Source organism: Hyla sarda, chromosome 4, assembly GCF_029499605.1.
Source record: "Hyla sarda isolate aHylSar1 chromosome 4, aHylSar1.hap1, whole genome shotgun sequence".
NCBI classification, from domain to species: domain Eukaryota; kingdom Metazoa; phylum Chordata; class Amphibia; order Anura; family Hylidae; genus Hyla; species Hyla sarda.
In genome coordinates this window covers 22,955,314-22,969,552 of record NC_079192.1, presented here as the reverse complement: position 1 = coordinate 22,969,552, position 14,239 = coordinate 22,955,314, and the positions used below count along the sequence as shown (strand labels likewise).

Genomic DNA, 14,239 nt, shown 5'->3' with positions numbered 1-14,239 from the left:
TTTCATCTGTGAAGAGCACAGTGTGCCAGTGGCGAATTTGCCAATCTTGGTGTTCTTTGGCAAATGCCCCCAGCGGTGTACGTCGGGCCCTCATACCAACTCTCATGGAGTCTGTTTCTGACCGTTTGAGTGGACACATGCACACTTGTGGCCTGCTGGAGGTCATTTTGCAGGGCTCTGGCAGTGCTCCTCCTTGCATAAAGGTGGAGGTAGCGGTCCTGCTGCTGGATTGTTGCCCTCCTACAGCCTCCTCCATGTCTCATGATGTACTAGCCTGTCTCCTGGTAGCCCCTCCAAGCTCTGGACACTACGCTGACAGACACAGCAAACCTTCTTACCACAGCTCGCATTGATGTGCCATCCTGGATGAGCTGCACTACCTGAGCCACTTGTGTGGGTTGTAGACTCTGTCTCATGCTACCACTAGAGTGAAAGCACCGCCAGCATTCAAAAGTGACCAAAACATCAGCCAGGAAGCATAGGAACTGAGAAGTGGTCTGTGGTCACCACCTGCAGAACCACTCCTTTATTGAGGATGTCTTGCTAATTGCCTATAATTTCCACCTGTTGTCTGTTCCATTTGCACAACAGCATGTGCAATTGGTTGTCAATCAGTGTTCTTCCTGAGTGGACAGTGTGATTTCACAGAAGTGTCATTGACTTGGAGTTACATTGTGTTGTGTAAGTGTTCCCTTTATGTTTTTGAGCAGTGTACTACATGCTGCTACAGGTGAAATGTGTGGCTGGATGTAGCTCCCCTGGGGAGTACCAAGAGCAAGACCAAGGGCGATCAGCTGATCTGATGACTCAAGCCTGTTAAGGCAGATGTAATAGGAGTTTGTTCTTTCTTTTATTAAAAGAAAATAACCATCAACAGCACAAGTATAGTCCAGGATAAGGTATCTGTACATGGTACTATAGCTGTGTAGTAGGGTCAATTATATCAGTACAAATTGCAGTATCTGACATCCACATACAATAATGGGCTCATACTAGACGGTAACAAAAGAAATATAAAACAAACAAACAACAAAGAAGAAAAAAAAAAAACAAGCCCAGCCCTCGCTCCAACCCCATCAACTCCTGGTAGGACGAGAAGGTGCGAGTAGACGACACTGCTGCCAGACTAAAGGTTCAAGGTGAAGAAGAGTGCGGAAGATCAATTGTAGTAGAAGAACATTGAGTCAAGGAAGGGTGGGGGGGGGGGGGGGGGACAGGACCAAGATCCCCATAAGTGTTCAAATTTTGCCGGGCACTTCCTGTTTTTATACACCACATGCGAGAAAGGGTTGAGTTCACCAGGTTATTCCTTTAGGTAAAGGTCGGGGGCCTCGGATCCGTCCACCTAAGGGCAATCGCCTTATTCACAAGAAACAGGAAGGTATGTATATGGTGGGGCCAAACCAGTTCATCCAACACACCAAATAAACATCCGTGGTTCTATAGGGGGGTTGAGGGATCCAATATGGTGGATATCAGTGGCAACAGTGACCAGCATCTGAGACCTATAATTGTATAGGCATAATGATGTCATTGCAAGTGAAAGAGAAAGTTTGTGTACTTTAGTTTAAGCAGTTTTTTCCAACCAGGGTGCCTCCAGCTGTTGCAAAACTACAACTTCCAGCATGTTCAAACGGACAGCTGGAGTCATTACTGGTTGGCGGACACTGCTAAAGAGCATGGAAACATTCAGTGGTTGTTAGGCTATATAAAGAAGTCATTGACCAGGTTTTCTACAGGCCCCCCCCCCCATCCTTCACAGAACTAACATGCAGTGAGAAAATCATTCTAAGGGTAAGGTCACACATAGCGTAAACGCTGCGTATTCGTTGCACCTGCGTTTTTCTGCTCTAGCAAAGTTTATGGTAGTATTAATAAACACCCATAGACTTTGCCAGCACTGTAAAGCACACGAGCGGCAAATACGCAGGTGTGACCCTACCCTAAGGCTATATTTACATGGCGGAAAATGTGCGGACATTTGCATATTCCAGCAGTGACTTCATAGACCCAATGCATTTCCCAGTAGAATCTGCAGAAACCATTAACAGGTTCATTGCTCCTGCGGATGCCGAAATCGGGATTGCTGCAGATTTTCCGCCGTGCAGCAGAATTCCATTGAAATCAATGGACTCTGCTGCAGCTGAATTTCCAAGCTGAATATTTCTGCTCGGAAATTCCGCCATGTGAACATTCCCTTAGGCTGAAAGAATCTTTGGCCGACAGTTCTGGAACAAGCTTCAAGTATCTCTGCTCTTCAGTCCCCGAGTTTGTACCATGTCGGGGATGTGTTTTTCTGCTGTTTCCCAGCTTCTCCCTGATTGATGGATCAGTGCGGGGAGAAGCTGTGGGAGGATACTGCACAAATGGAAGGGACCATGAGCAATAAATCTTACACATTTCTGTGCCATCTGTTCAGCTGGTTTTGTCTGGATTTCACTGATCCCTGCCGCTTCTGCTGACACCCCCGTCTCCTGGCTTTGGCTGCTCTTTATTAGATGCTTTTAATATCTTGATTACTAGAAAGGTTATGGAGAAATGTCACTAACACTGCCCGGATTAGAGAAGTGTATGTTCTGTGTGTGGGCACAGACAGAGCCTGGAATCTGTGGGGAAGAGAATCCAACAATGTGGGGGAAATAAACTGCAGATGTTTGGGACAGAAAACTATTTCCCCTGTGCCCTTAGTCCATTATAATTCAATGCATAGAAAACTGCAATAATTAGATTTTAGTGTCCACTTTTTATTTTATTGGATTGGATATGTTGGATTATGAAGCCTAAGCAATTTGTATTGGGAAATGTAGCAAAAATAACTTACAGTAAAATTGTGATAGATAGTTCAAGGTTGGAAAGAGAAAGAGATCCATCAAGTCCGAGCTATAGTCCCACAGCAGGTGACTAGATTCATTTCAGTAAAGGTCTAGTGAAGGACTGCGATGAACACTAGATATCGTCTTGTTTCAAACTTTAAGGGTGCATTCACACCACGATTTGGGCAAACGGCAGCCCGCTGCCGTTTGCCCAAATCATGGTGTGAATGCACCCTAATACTGTTTACATCGCAATTTATTATTTGTTAGTCGAAAGCCTGACCAGACCTGAAAATTACCCCCTTAAAGACTAGTATGAGGGCTCATCTTCTGCTCTGGACTGCTCTCTATCAGACCAGAGCAGGAGACCCATGGAAGGCGACGGAAGCAGGTGAGGGGACCTCCGTCTGCCGTCTTGGATGATCGGATCTCTGTGGCAGCGCTGCGGGTGAGCCAATCATCCATTTTAGTGACCGCAACGCTGCAGATGCCGTGATCTGTATTGATCACGGCACCTGAGGGGTTAATTGCAGACAGCCGCGCCATCGCGGATGTCGGCCATTACCGGCGGGTCCTTGGCTGCTGTCAGCAGCCGGTACCTGCCGCACATGACCTGAGCATCGCTCCGTTGCTCACGGTAATGTATACGACGTAAATGTACGTCCTGGTGCGTTAAGTACCACCGCACCAGGAGGTACATTTACGTCCTGCGTCATTAAGGGGTTAAAGGGACACTCCTTCCATAGACATCTTATCCTCTATCCAAAGGATAGGGGATAAGATGTCTGATCGCGGGGATCCCGCAGCTGGGGAACTTCGCTCTGTGCCGGATGACTGGCTATGCGGGACAGAGGCTCATGACGTTACGGCCATGCCCCCTCAATGCAAGTCTATGGGAGGGGGCGTCTATGGGAGGGGGCGCCTCCGGCGCAATAATCAGACAATCTAAACGAGTGCCGCGGGGGTCCCCAGGGGTCCCCTTTTGATAGGGTGTAAGATGTCTAGGGGTGGAGTACCCCTTTAAGAATCCAGATCAAACCCCTAAACTCATTCGGACCCCAGATCAGACCTCTAAACTCATTCAGACCTCAAAATTTAAGTAAAAGATAAGTGTAAATAACACAGTCAACAGAAAATGCAGTCGGCATCACTCCAACATGCATTCAATACAGTCCACAGGATTACAGCCACAGATAGGGATCGCGCAGCAGATCGTCCGGTGCCGGCGTCTAAAGCCAGGTGTGTGAACAATACCTTGTGAAGGAAGAATGACACGGCACCCAGAGCGATTCTTGCTAAACTTGCTGCTTTATTGCTTGGAGCAGGGTATACAAACGAGGAGGCACTTTACCAACAACCCCAACGTTGTTGGTTGGTAAAGTGCATCCTGGTTTGCATACCCTGCTCCAAGCAATAAAGCAGCAAGTTTTGCAAGAAGTGCTCTGGGTGCCGTGTCATTCTTCCTTCACAAGATATAGCTGTAAATAAGCCCGTGGCTTTATAGGTCTTCTCATCAGGATTCTGGACATCCTTTTTTTTTTTTTTTTTTTTTTTTTATCTCCATAGCGCTTTTCAGTCCCAGATATATGGCTTTTTGTTAATTTGTAAATAGGGCTCGAAAACCTAGGGGGTGATCCTCAGCACTGTAAAAGCCCAGGCAAGCCATGTCCAACCCATGTCCTCTTAATTACAACTTTTGTACCCACTTGCATTCGCCTACCCCATTTGATTCACTAGATTAGGAGGACATGGGCCGGACTTACCTGGACTCTTGCCCTGCTGGAAAACACTCCCTGGGCTATTGAGTATTATTTACATATTGATAAAAAGGCTTATATCTGCTTATATCTGGAGCTGGATTGGACCTTAGAGATAAATAAAACGGTATGCCCGGAATCCTGATGACTAGCCTTGTGCTTATTTACAGCTTATTTACATCCCTACTTTCCTTCTGACATGTCTGCTTTAAAGCGTACCTGTCAGATCCCACAAAAATACGAAACAAAACTGTAGTATGTTACTCAGTACTTCCTGATCATGTATATGTAACTTTTATGTATCAGCCATTTCTCACAAAAAAGAGCATATTACAGCTGCAAAATGAGATTTGAGATAACTGTGATGACTCCTCCCCCTCCCTCATTCTGCTGACTCACTGCTCTCAAAGGAGCCTGGCAGCCCTGCTCTGTAACCATTTCCTCTCTGGATTTATGCTGTATAGATATATATATATATATATATATATATATATATATATATATACATATACATACACACGCACGCACACGCACACACAGTGATCATTGGAGATTGCCTGTACTCTACCACCTAAGACAATATGGTGAGTGTATAACTTACATCTTCCTATGTCATTCTTGTGTATCATCCTTAGGCAGTCCTGTAATGCTGGGACTTGTAGTTGTGGAATAGTTGTAGGTACAGTGTTTGGATAGCTCTTTTTTGCAGCAGTGTTGCCTTCAGCTGTGTGCCTACAACTTTTGCTAAACTACAACTCCCACCATGCCCAGACATCCTTTGACTTTCCAGGCATGCATTCAGTTGTATAAAACTATGTGTTACAGCAGTGTTGCTGCATGCTGTGTTCCTCCTGCAGTCTTGTCAATCAGTTATCTTGTGTCCATGACCCTTGGACACACTCATGCTGCTGTGGGACTCATCAGTGTCCCAGGAAGTATGGGGACCTCTAGTGGTGGGATTTTCAAAGGTAGTTTTCTTTAATAAAATGTTATGTATCTGACAGTGCCCATTTAAAACCCCTGATCAGACCCATGAAGTAATTCAGACCCCAAATCCAACCCTAATCTTATTTACACCCCATATTAGACCGCTACATGTATTCTGACCCCTCAACTAATTTAGAACCCAGATTATACCCATAAACTCATTCTGACCCTAAGCTAATTCAGATCCCTGAGCTCATTCAGACCCCAGAACAGACTCCGAAGCTCATTCAGACCCGAGAACAGATCCCTAAATTCTTTCAGACTCCCATTGGGCAGTGTCAAGGGAAGGTCAAAGTTCAGTTTATATTTGTTGTCTGGGACTGCCAGGTTTTATTGTATTCATTCGTTAGCATTTCATACTGATTATTTGCATATAGGACATTGCAGTAAACGTGAGCTGTCACAGGGACACTTATGGAAAAAGCTGCAGATGCCGGAGATTATGAGGAGGGTCTATTTATTTTGTGATTACAGATTCCTTTATTCCTGAATTATTGCTAGGGGTAGAAGGAGGGATGTTTATTATTGTCTAAACTTACAGTTCTATTTCTCTGTATATTTTTGAGTGTGTGTAACAACCCCTGATTTTTCTTGTTCTCCAGCCATGAAAATGATGACAGCCTTGGTGAAAGCAGCGAGGGACCTAAAGCATCACTTTGACACGAGCCAGCGTCAGTTTAATGTGGAGCGATCGAAAAGTCCAGAGAAGAGATCAGCGGAGAGGCTGGAGACACTTGTTGAAAAGATGAGAGAGGTGACTGTAATAACATGACTTTATTTGGTTGGATTGACAGCTGCCTAAAAGTGGACATTTCTTTCCATTGTTGTATACGGATGTCACATCTCTCTATACCAGTGTTTCCCTACCTGGGTGCCCCCAGCTGTTGCAAAATTACAACTCCCAACATGCCTGGACAGCCGAAGGCTGTCCAGGCATGTTGGGAGTTGTAGTTTTGCAACAGCTGGAGGCACCCTGGTAGGGAAACATTGCTTTATACTAATAATATTAGGCTATATTCACATAACACTTTCAATCAGTGTTCGCCATATGCAGCAACAATGCTCTGAACCCCCAAACCAAGTGCCTCAATTTTCTCAGCATAAGCCAGAAGAGTATTTCTACCATGGCCCAGGGTAATAATGGCCACTATATAGTTACTTATTACTTTACTGTTTGCACATTTGTAATATATTTGCTTTTTTTTCCCTACATCTTTGGTCCAGCGTCTATGTGTAGAAGATTTTTGTGTGGCTCTTACACCTCAGGGCCTCCTATAGGGTCACATTCCCATTACAGATACATATGGCGGTATCATTATACAGTTATTAATGTGCAGTTACTTTATATACATTTGGCAGCTTGAGCTGCATAAATTCAGCTTGTCCCACACTGTATGGTAATTAAGTGATAGAAAGTTGGCAAATTCCCATTCTGTACGGTAATATTTGAAAGAGCATCTGCCCGATCCCAACCATGTTCTTTGTGAGCAATGAATATTCATGTGGCTGATACTTCATCAGTCAGATCAGATCTGTCTCCTGATGCCTGCCCTGATGGTACCGGACCAAAATCTACAGAATTTACTGCTTTAATAAAATGTTACTGTGTATATCAAGTGGCACTGGTTCTTACTGAAGACACCCAGCTGGTGTATGGAGCCTTACAAACAATGCTCTATAGGAAAAAGTATATAAATAAGCTCTCCTCCAGAAGAAAGAAAACAAGGAAACTGACTCTATTGCCCTCCGTAGGAAGCTGGAGTGCTGGACGATTCTACTTAAACAAGTATGGGAAGCTATCTTGTCAGTTTCCGACCCATAAAAGAACTTTAAAACATGATTAGGATATTAGCCGAGATGGGCGAGGGTCAGGAACCCTGAAATAGCTGCTTACAGATTGGGGTCTTTCCTTTAGAAGAACACATATAACGGAGCAGTGGATGGAGGATCAATTTCATATCCTATTTATAATTGGTCACAGCCGTGACCACTAAATCCTTGTTTTACCATCCACCATACAAGTAAAACTAAACTTTTAATGCCTCATTTGGATTAAAAACTTTCCACCAATTTGCTCACAGTAATCTGTGTATCAGTGCAAGATCTGTGCTTGCTACATATCTTTTCATATTGGAGTAGGGTGGCTGCAGTTCACACAATACCTAACTAAATATAGAGTGTTGGTGGAATTATTAAAATCTCTGACGCAAATACCCGTCCATCAGTGGCTTTGTCAAAGACTAGGGGCAAATGGCATCCAAACATGCCTGTCCTGGGTTTATATAACCTCCTACTGATGATGTCACATTATCCTTTGCCCAATCCTTACTTGTGGGATAACTTGTTACTACATTATTGGTCAGCTAATGATTGACAACTTGATCAGCCATTCCTTTACTGTCATTACGACCTATCCGTTGCTCCCATAATGCATTTCATTTGCCTCTGACAGAGATTGACACTCTGACAGACCATTCAGACATACAATCAGAGGCGTGACCTGAATGCCGGAGTGAGCGGCCGCATAGCGTGAGGGCTCCTGCTTCCCCAGCCTAATTTACCCTTCATACTCACCCTGTCTGGCTGGTCTTCACCTGGCCGGTCTCCCCAGTGCCGAGTGGTCCTCCGGTGGTGTTCCTGGCAGACTCTGGTTTCTCTGCCAGGTGCAGGCGGCTCCCGGCGCTGCGGTCTTCTTGATCCCTGTGGTGAGGAGGCTGGTGACTGGCTGCGGCTGCTGTTGCCTGGCGGAGTGGTCCTTTGGTCCCTAACTGCTGTAGGTGCGCTGTCCGGAGGCTCTCCCCGGCTGCTGTGACGTCCTGGGCTGCCCTGCATTGAAAGTCCAAGGTCCGGTGCCATTGTGGACCTTCGTGGGTGGGGCCTTCTCCTCTCCCTGGTTGCTGTAGCAACTCCTGTGACTGGCGGGAGCTTGCTGGAGGGGAAGAGCACGCACATCTTGTGTGGCCTCTGGTCCCTTCTGTGAGAGGGGTGAGCTCCCTTGCTGCCTTGACTGCTCCATAACAGGCCGCCCTGTGTTATAAGAGGACTGTCTGGGCTGCTGTTGTGTCCCCACTACTCTGCACTCCATTTATCTTTCAAGTTCCTGCTGACAGTTGTGGACTCCAGTGCACACAGATGTTACCCCTCAGGAGGTCCCTTCTGCTATATTGTTATCTGGACTGCCTGTTGCCTTGCCCTCTGACTGTGAGTACCTTTGTGCGCTGCCTCTGGGACTTGTGGTGCCTCGCACACTTGCTGGGGTCTGCATTACTGATCCTAGTGACTTTCTATCTGCTCTCTTTGTGACCCTGTCAGCCATGAGTGGCCCCCGTGGTGGTAACAGAAATAAGAAATCCAAACTAAATGCTGAAGCCTCTTGGCCTACTTTTGATGGGAATGCCTCCTCCGATGATGGGTCCTCCCGCTCTTGTGGTCTGTCCCATCGGGACCCTGGTGCTCAGACCCTGCTTGCTGCTAAAATCTCTGTGCAGGCGGCAAAAGCGCTAAGCCAGTTCTCTAGAAATCTGGACCATCCATGGGGCGACTCTCCTGATGCTCCGCTGTCATTGTTTGAGGGATCTCCGACTCCTCCACAGAAACAGTCCCCTGAGAGGCCTGCATATGATACTGCTACAATGGACCAGCGATTCACTGAACTTTTGGCTGCTTTTACCTCCTGTCAAGCGATTATGGGGTCCAAGGTGGATGAACTGCGGCAGTAGTTTATCTTACGACATAAGACTCAAAAGATACGTGAACGCACTGAGGAGGTGGAGCACAGGGTCTCTACAGTGGAGGATACTCTCCATCCTTTGCCGGATCAAGTCACTTCTCTTCAGCGCCATGTGACGGGAGTCCTGAGCCGTATGGCTGATATGGAGAATCGCTTACAGCGCAATAATATTCGCCTCATAGGCCTTCCTGAAAAGGTAGAAGGGGGCTTGAAAAGTGGCTGAAGGAGACTCTTCCATTGGATACCTTCTCTCCTTATTTTTCTATTGAAAGGACCCACAGAGTACCGTCTCAGCCTCCTCCCCCTGGGGGTCCTCCACGCCCTTTCCTGGCGAAACTTCTCCTCTTCAAGGACAGGGATGCAGTTCTTCGTGTGGTGTGAATCAAGGGGGAGGTCATCTGTGGTGGAAGCAGAGTATCCTTTTATCTGGACTTCTCCGTGGAGTTGCGCAAGCAGCAGTTTCAGTTCACTGAGGTCCGGTCGAAGCCACATGCAAAGGGCTACCGCTAATCGATGTTGTATCCTGCTCGCCTTAGCGTGGTGGATGGGGCTTCCACTAAATTCTTCACCTCCCAGACTGAGGCTCTCCACTTTGTTGATGTGGCCTTGCCCGTCAGACCTCTGACCTGAACTGTACTGGACTGTCCTACCCGGGACTGCTCTCTCCTCCTTTGCCCCTAAGTTAGTGGTTAGGGAGTTAGTTTGCCCCGGGATTCTCCCTAGGTTACGGTTCTCCTTAGGGGATCTCTTGGGGTCATCTTCCTAAGTTACCGGCCATTTTAGTGTTAATGGGGGGGGTGGCAGGAGGGTTCTGGTATTAGTTGATCAGTTTACTACGCGTTCTTCTAACGCCCAATGCTAATTGTATTTAGGGTATAGGTCTGTACTGTGTAAGGGCATAGAGTTCTTCTTCTGTCTGTTTAGTGCTAGTCAGGGAAGTTTGGGGAATGTTTTGTTTATGCTTATTCAAATCTTTTTATGTGTGCCCTGTCTGTTTTTATGTTGGTTGTGAGTGGTATGTGTGGTCCCGGTGCTCTCTCCTTCCTCGCTCTGGATCTCCCATGGTCCTTCCTGTATTTTCTCTTACCTGTTTGTGATGATGGGGACCCTAAAAGTTAGCTGGAATGTGCGGGGGCTTAACTCCCAATTTAAAAGCGCCTTATGCTTAGACTTTGTGAAACATCAGTCTCCTCATATTATCTTTCTACAAGAGACTCATATGAAGGGCCAGAAGGTTCTTGTCCTGAAAAGGTCCTGAATAGCTCAGGTTATCATGCCTCCTACTCTAACAATGCTCGGGGTGTCTCTGTGTTGATTACCAAATCTTTGCCGTTGGTTATTTCCCAGGTGGATTGTGACCATTTTGGGACATTTGTGATATTGCACTGCTCTGCCAGGTCTTTTTCCTTTGTTCTTGTCTCTGTTTATGTGCCTCCTCCTTTTCAGATCTCTGTGCTGGAGCTGATTACTAATAAACTGTTGTCTTTTCCTCAGTCCTTATTCTAGGTAACTTTAATGTGGCTCCAGATCCCCAGCTTGATCGCACCACTGCTGCTGACCCTGGCTCTCCTTACTTGACTAACTGATGCCTGCTGTTGGGCCTGACTGACCTCTGGAGATGGAAGTACCCGGATGCGACTGCATTTTCTTTTTACTCTGCAGCCCATAGGTCCTTCTCTCTCATAGACCTTGCCCTGGCTATGTGAGGCGGTAAGAGATGTTTCCTACACCACTAGGGGGTTCTCAGTCCACTCTGCTGTACTTGTAGTCCTCAATTTAGGCCTCAGTACCCCTTCCCGTCTTTGGCGCATGAACCTGGGCTGGTTGAGGGCTGAGGCAGTGGCGGATGCGCTGGGGGGTGGCTCATGCTGAGTACTGGGAGCATAATGCTTCTCATCCTGATCCCTTAGTTCAGTGGGATGCGTATAAGCCACGATTCAGGGTGCCTTTATAGCGGGTGTGGCGGGCCAGAGGAAGCTTAGGTCAGTTATGAAGGTTGGGATGCAGGCGAAGGTGAGTACTTTGGAAGTGGTGTATGTCAGGGAAATGAAAATGAGAGGACGTGTGCTAGTGCTCAGAGGTCTCTTTTGGTGATTCCGAGGGATAGGATCCAGCCGCGGCTGGCAGACAGGGAGGCAGCCCTTTTTGAGTTTGCGGACACGAATGGGAAGTTGTTGGCTTATTTGACGAGAGCTAGTAGGCCGACTGCCTTTATTCCGTGTATTAGGGGTGGTGATGGTGCTGTGGTCAGACCCTCAGGTGAATAACTCCGTCTTCAGAGACTTCTATGCCTCTTTATACTCTACTCCTGTCCAGCCCTGTCAGGGGGAAAATCCTATTTTTTCTACGGCATCTGTCCCTTACCATGCTTAGTCGGATGCAGGCGGAGGCATTAGATGCTCCTTTTACAGTTTAAGAGGTGAGCCAGGCTATTCGTGACCTTCCTACTGGAAAGACCCTGGGTCTGGACGGGACGATTTGTGACTGGTACGGGACAAATAAGGAGAGGTTGGCCCCTATTCTCCTTAGATTGTTTCACTCGATAGCTGCCACGGACTCTCTTCCAGACTCTGAGGGAGGCTTTGATTGTTGTCCTCCCCAAGCCTGGAAAAGATCTGTTGCTACCTGATTCTTATAGACCTATCTCCCTTCTTAATGTTGATATAAAAATTTTAGCTAGAGTACTGGCTACGCGCCTCCACGGCGTCATTACTTCTGTCATTCATCCTGACCACACTGGGTTTATGCCGGGTAGAGCTACAGATGTTACTGTTAAACGCCTGCAACTTAATATAGCGGCGATGGAGGCAGGATTTCCTTCTGGAGTGGTGGTTAGTTTAGATGTCTATAAAGCCTTTTGTAGTATGGCCCTATCTCTCAAGGGTTCTGGAAGCACTTGGGTTCAGTCCCCGTTTCTGCGCTTGGGTCCACCTCTTGTATAATAACCCTAGAGTCCACATTCGCACGAATTTGGATGTATCTGCACTCTTCCCCTTAGGTCGCGGGATGAGACAGGGATGTCCGCTGTCCCCTTTCTTATTTGCACTTGCGGTAGAGTCTTTAGCGGCGGCCATCTGTAAGGATCCCACTATTTGTGGTATTCCCAGCGGTTCTATTATTAAAAAGGTATTCTTATATGCAGATGATACGTTAGTGTACTTGGCGGATGCGGAGGGTTCTCTCCTGTCTTTAATTGACCTACTTGACCGATTTGGTTCCATTTCGGGCTTGCGTGTCAACTGGGCTAAGTCCTCCCTGATGACGCGCTCACCCGGGGTTCCCCTTCCCTCTGCTCTCCTGGTGGGTCTGCAGGAGGTTACTTGTTTTAGATATCTTGGGGTGGAGGTTACTGCTTCCCTTGCGGAGTATATATCCCTGAATTTGGAACCACTTTTGAGCTCCACTGTGGAACGGTTGAATGGCTAGTCCTCTCTTCCTTTTCCCCTAGCTAGTAGGATTAACATATTTAAAATGATTTATCTTCCTAATTTTCTATATCTGTTCCATTTAGTTTCCCTTATTCCTCCTAAGAAATATTTTAGTATGCTTTGTGGTGCTCTGGGATCCTTATATTGGCATGGCAAGCTCTGTCATTCATCCTGACCAAACTGGGTTTATGCTGGGTAGAGCTACAGATGTTAATGTTAAGCGCCTGCAACTTAATATAGCGGCAATGGAGGCAGGATTTCCTTCTGGAGTGGTAGTTAGTTTAGATGTCTACAAAGCCTTCTGTAGTATGGCCCTATCTCTGGAAGGTTCTGAGAGCACTTGGGTTTGGTCGGCTCTCCTCCAGGCCCCTACATGGCATGGCGGCCTAGCCTCCCCCGATGTCTATAACTATTTTCTTGCCTCCCAACTGGTTTATGAAGCGTGGTGGATCGACCTGGATCTTTCGAATTCTGCTACTGCCTTAGCTGATGCGCTTATGGGTTCCTACGAAGCTCTTACTAACTCACTCTACAGGTACCATACTCACTCTTCCTTTCTTATTACCCTTCAGACAATAGCTAAAATGTGGTCCGTGGTGTCAAGTAAATATCCGCAACCCCTGGTATCTCCTAGGGCACCCTTGTGGGGGAATGTGCATTTTCCACACCTGCATGTGTTACAGGAAGCCGGCTTCTGGGGGACTCATGGGGTCAAATTTGGGATCCATCTGTTTGGAGAGGATCAGGTTTTCTTATCCTTTTCGGACATGATGGAACGTTATGGCATCCCTGGAAATACCTATCATAGTTTTTTTCAGCTTGGTTTGGCTCCTTGACATTTACTCCTGCATTTTCTGAAGTGGAACTTCTCCTGGGCACTACGAACCTTTCTAAACCTCTTACTCAGTCCTATGCTCTCCTTCAGTCGTTGGGGCCTCGTCCTTTCTATGAGGCTTATCATAAGTGGATGGCTGATGTCCCAGATTTGTCTGCATGCCAGTGGAAGGAGGTAGAGAGTTCTTATTACTCCACTGTAGTTAGTAGTAGAGATATGCTCATTCAATCTAGATATGTGCTTAGACTGTATTATACCCCTGCTAAATTGAAGCGTATAGGTATTTCCCCTTCGGATCTGTGTTTTCGTTGATCCTCGGAGGTAGGTACCTTTTGGCATGCTTTTTGTGACTGTCCAGTTGTCGCCCCCTTTTGGAGGGAAGTGATAGGGTTTTTAGCGGATAATTTGGACTTCTTCTTTATACTCATGCCTGTGGTGTGCCTGTTGGGTGTAATTAATGGAGTGGTTTCTAGTTCCCATAGGCGCCTACTTATCCGTTTCCTTCTTCTTTTTGTGCACGTAAGATTGTGGTGAACCTTGAAGGCTATCTCCTCTCTCCCCTTGTCCAGGTGGCTTAGTCTGATTAATAGATATGTCCCATTGTACCAGACACTGTATGTGAGTTGCAAGTGCCCTAAGAAATTTCATAAGGCATAAGGTCTGGACCCCCTGGCTCTTATTGGATGTGT

The 14,239-nt window shown here is 46.7% G+C and overlaps 1 protein-coding gene across 2 annotated transcripts in view; it reads left to right on the top strand.

Annotated features, from left to right (window-relative positions):
• STAG3 (STAG3 cohesin complex component) overlaps positions 1–14,239 on the top strand; it is a 249,753-nt gene that overhangs the window by 60,440 nt on the left and 175,074 nt on the right. For both annotated transcript variants that reach the window (XM_056570147.1, XM_056570148.1), the window contains exon 8: positions 6,160–6,311. In XM_056570147.1, coding sequence (XP_056426122.1) covers positions 6,160–6,311 — 152 coding nt within the window. The remainder of the gene's footprint in view (positions 1–6,159; positions 6,312–14,239) is intronic.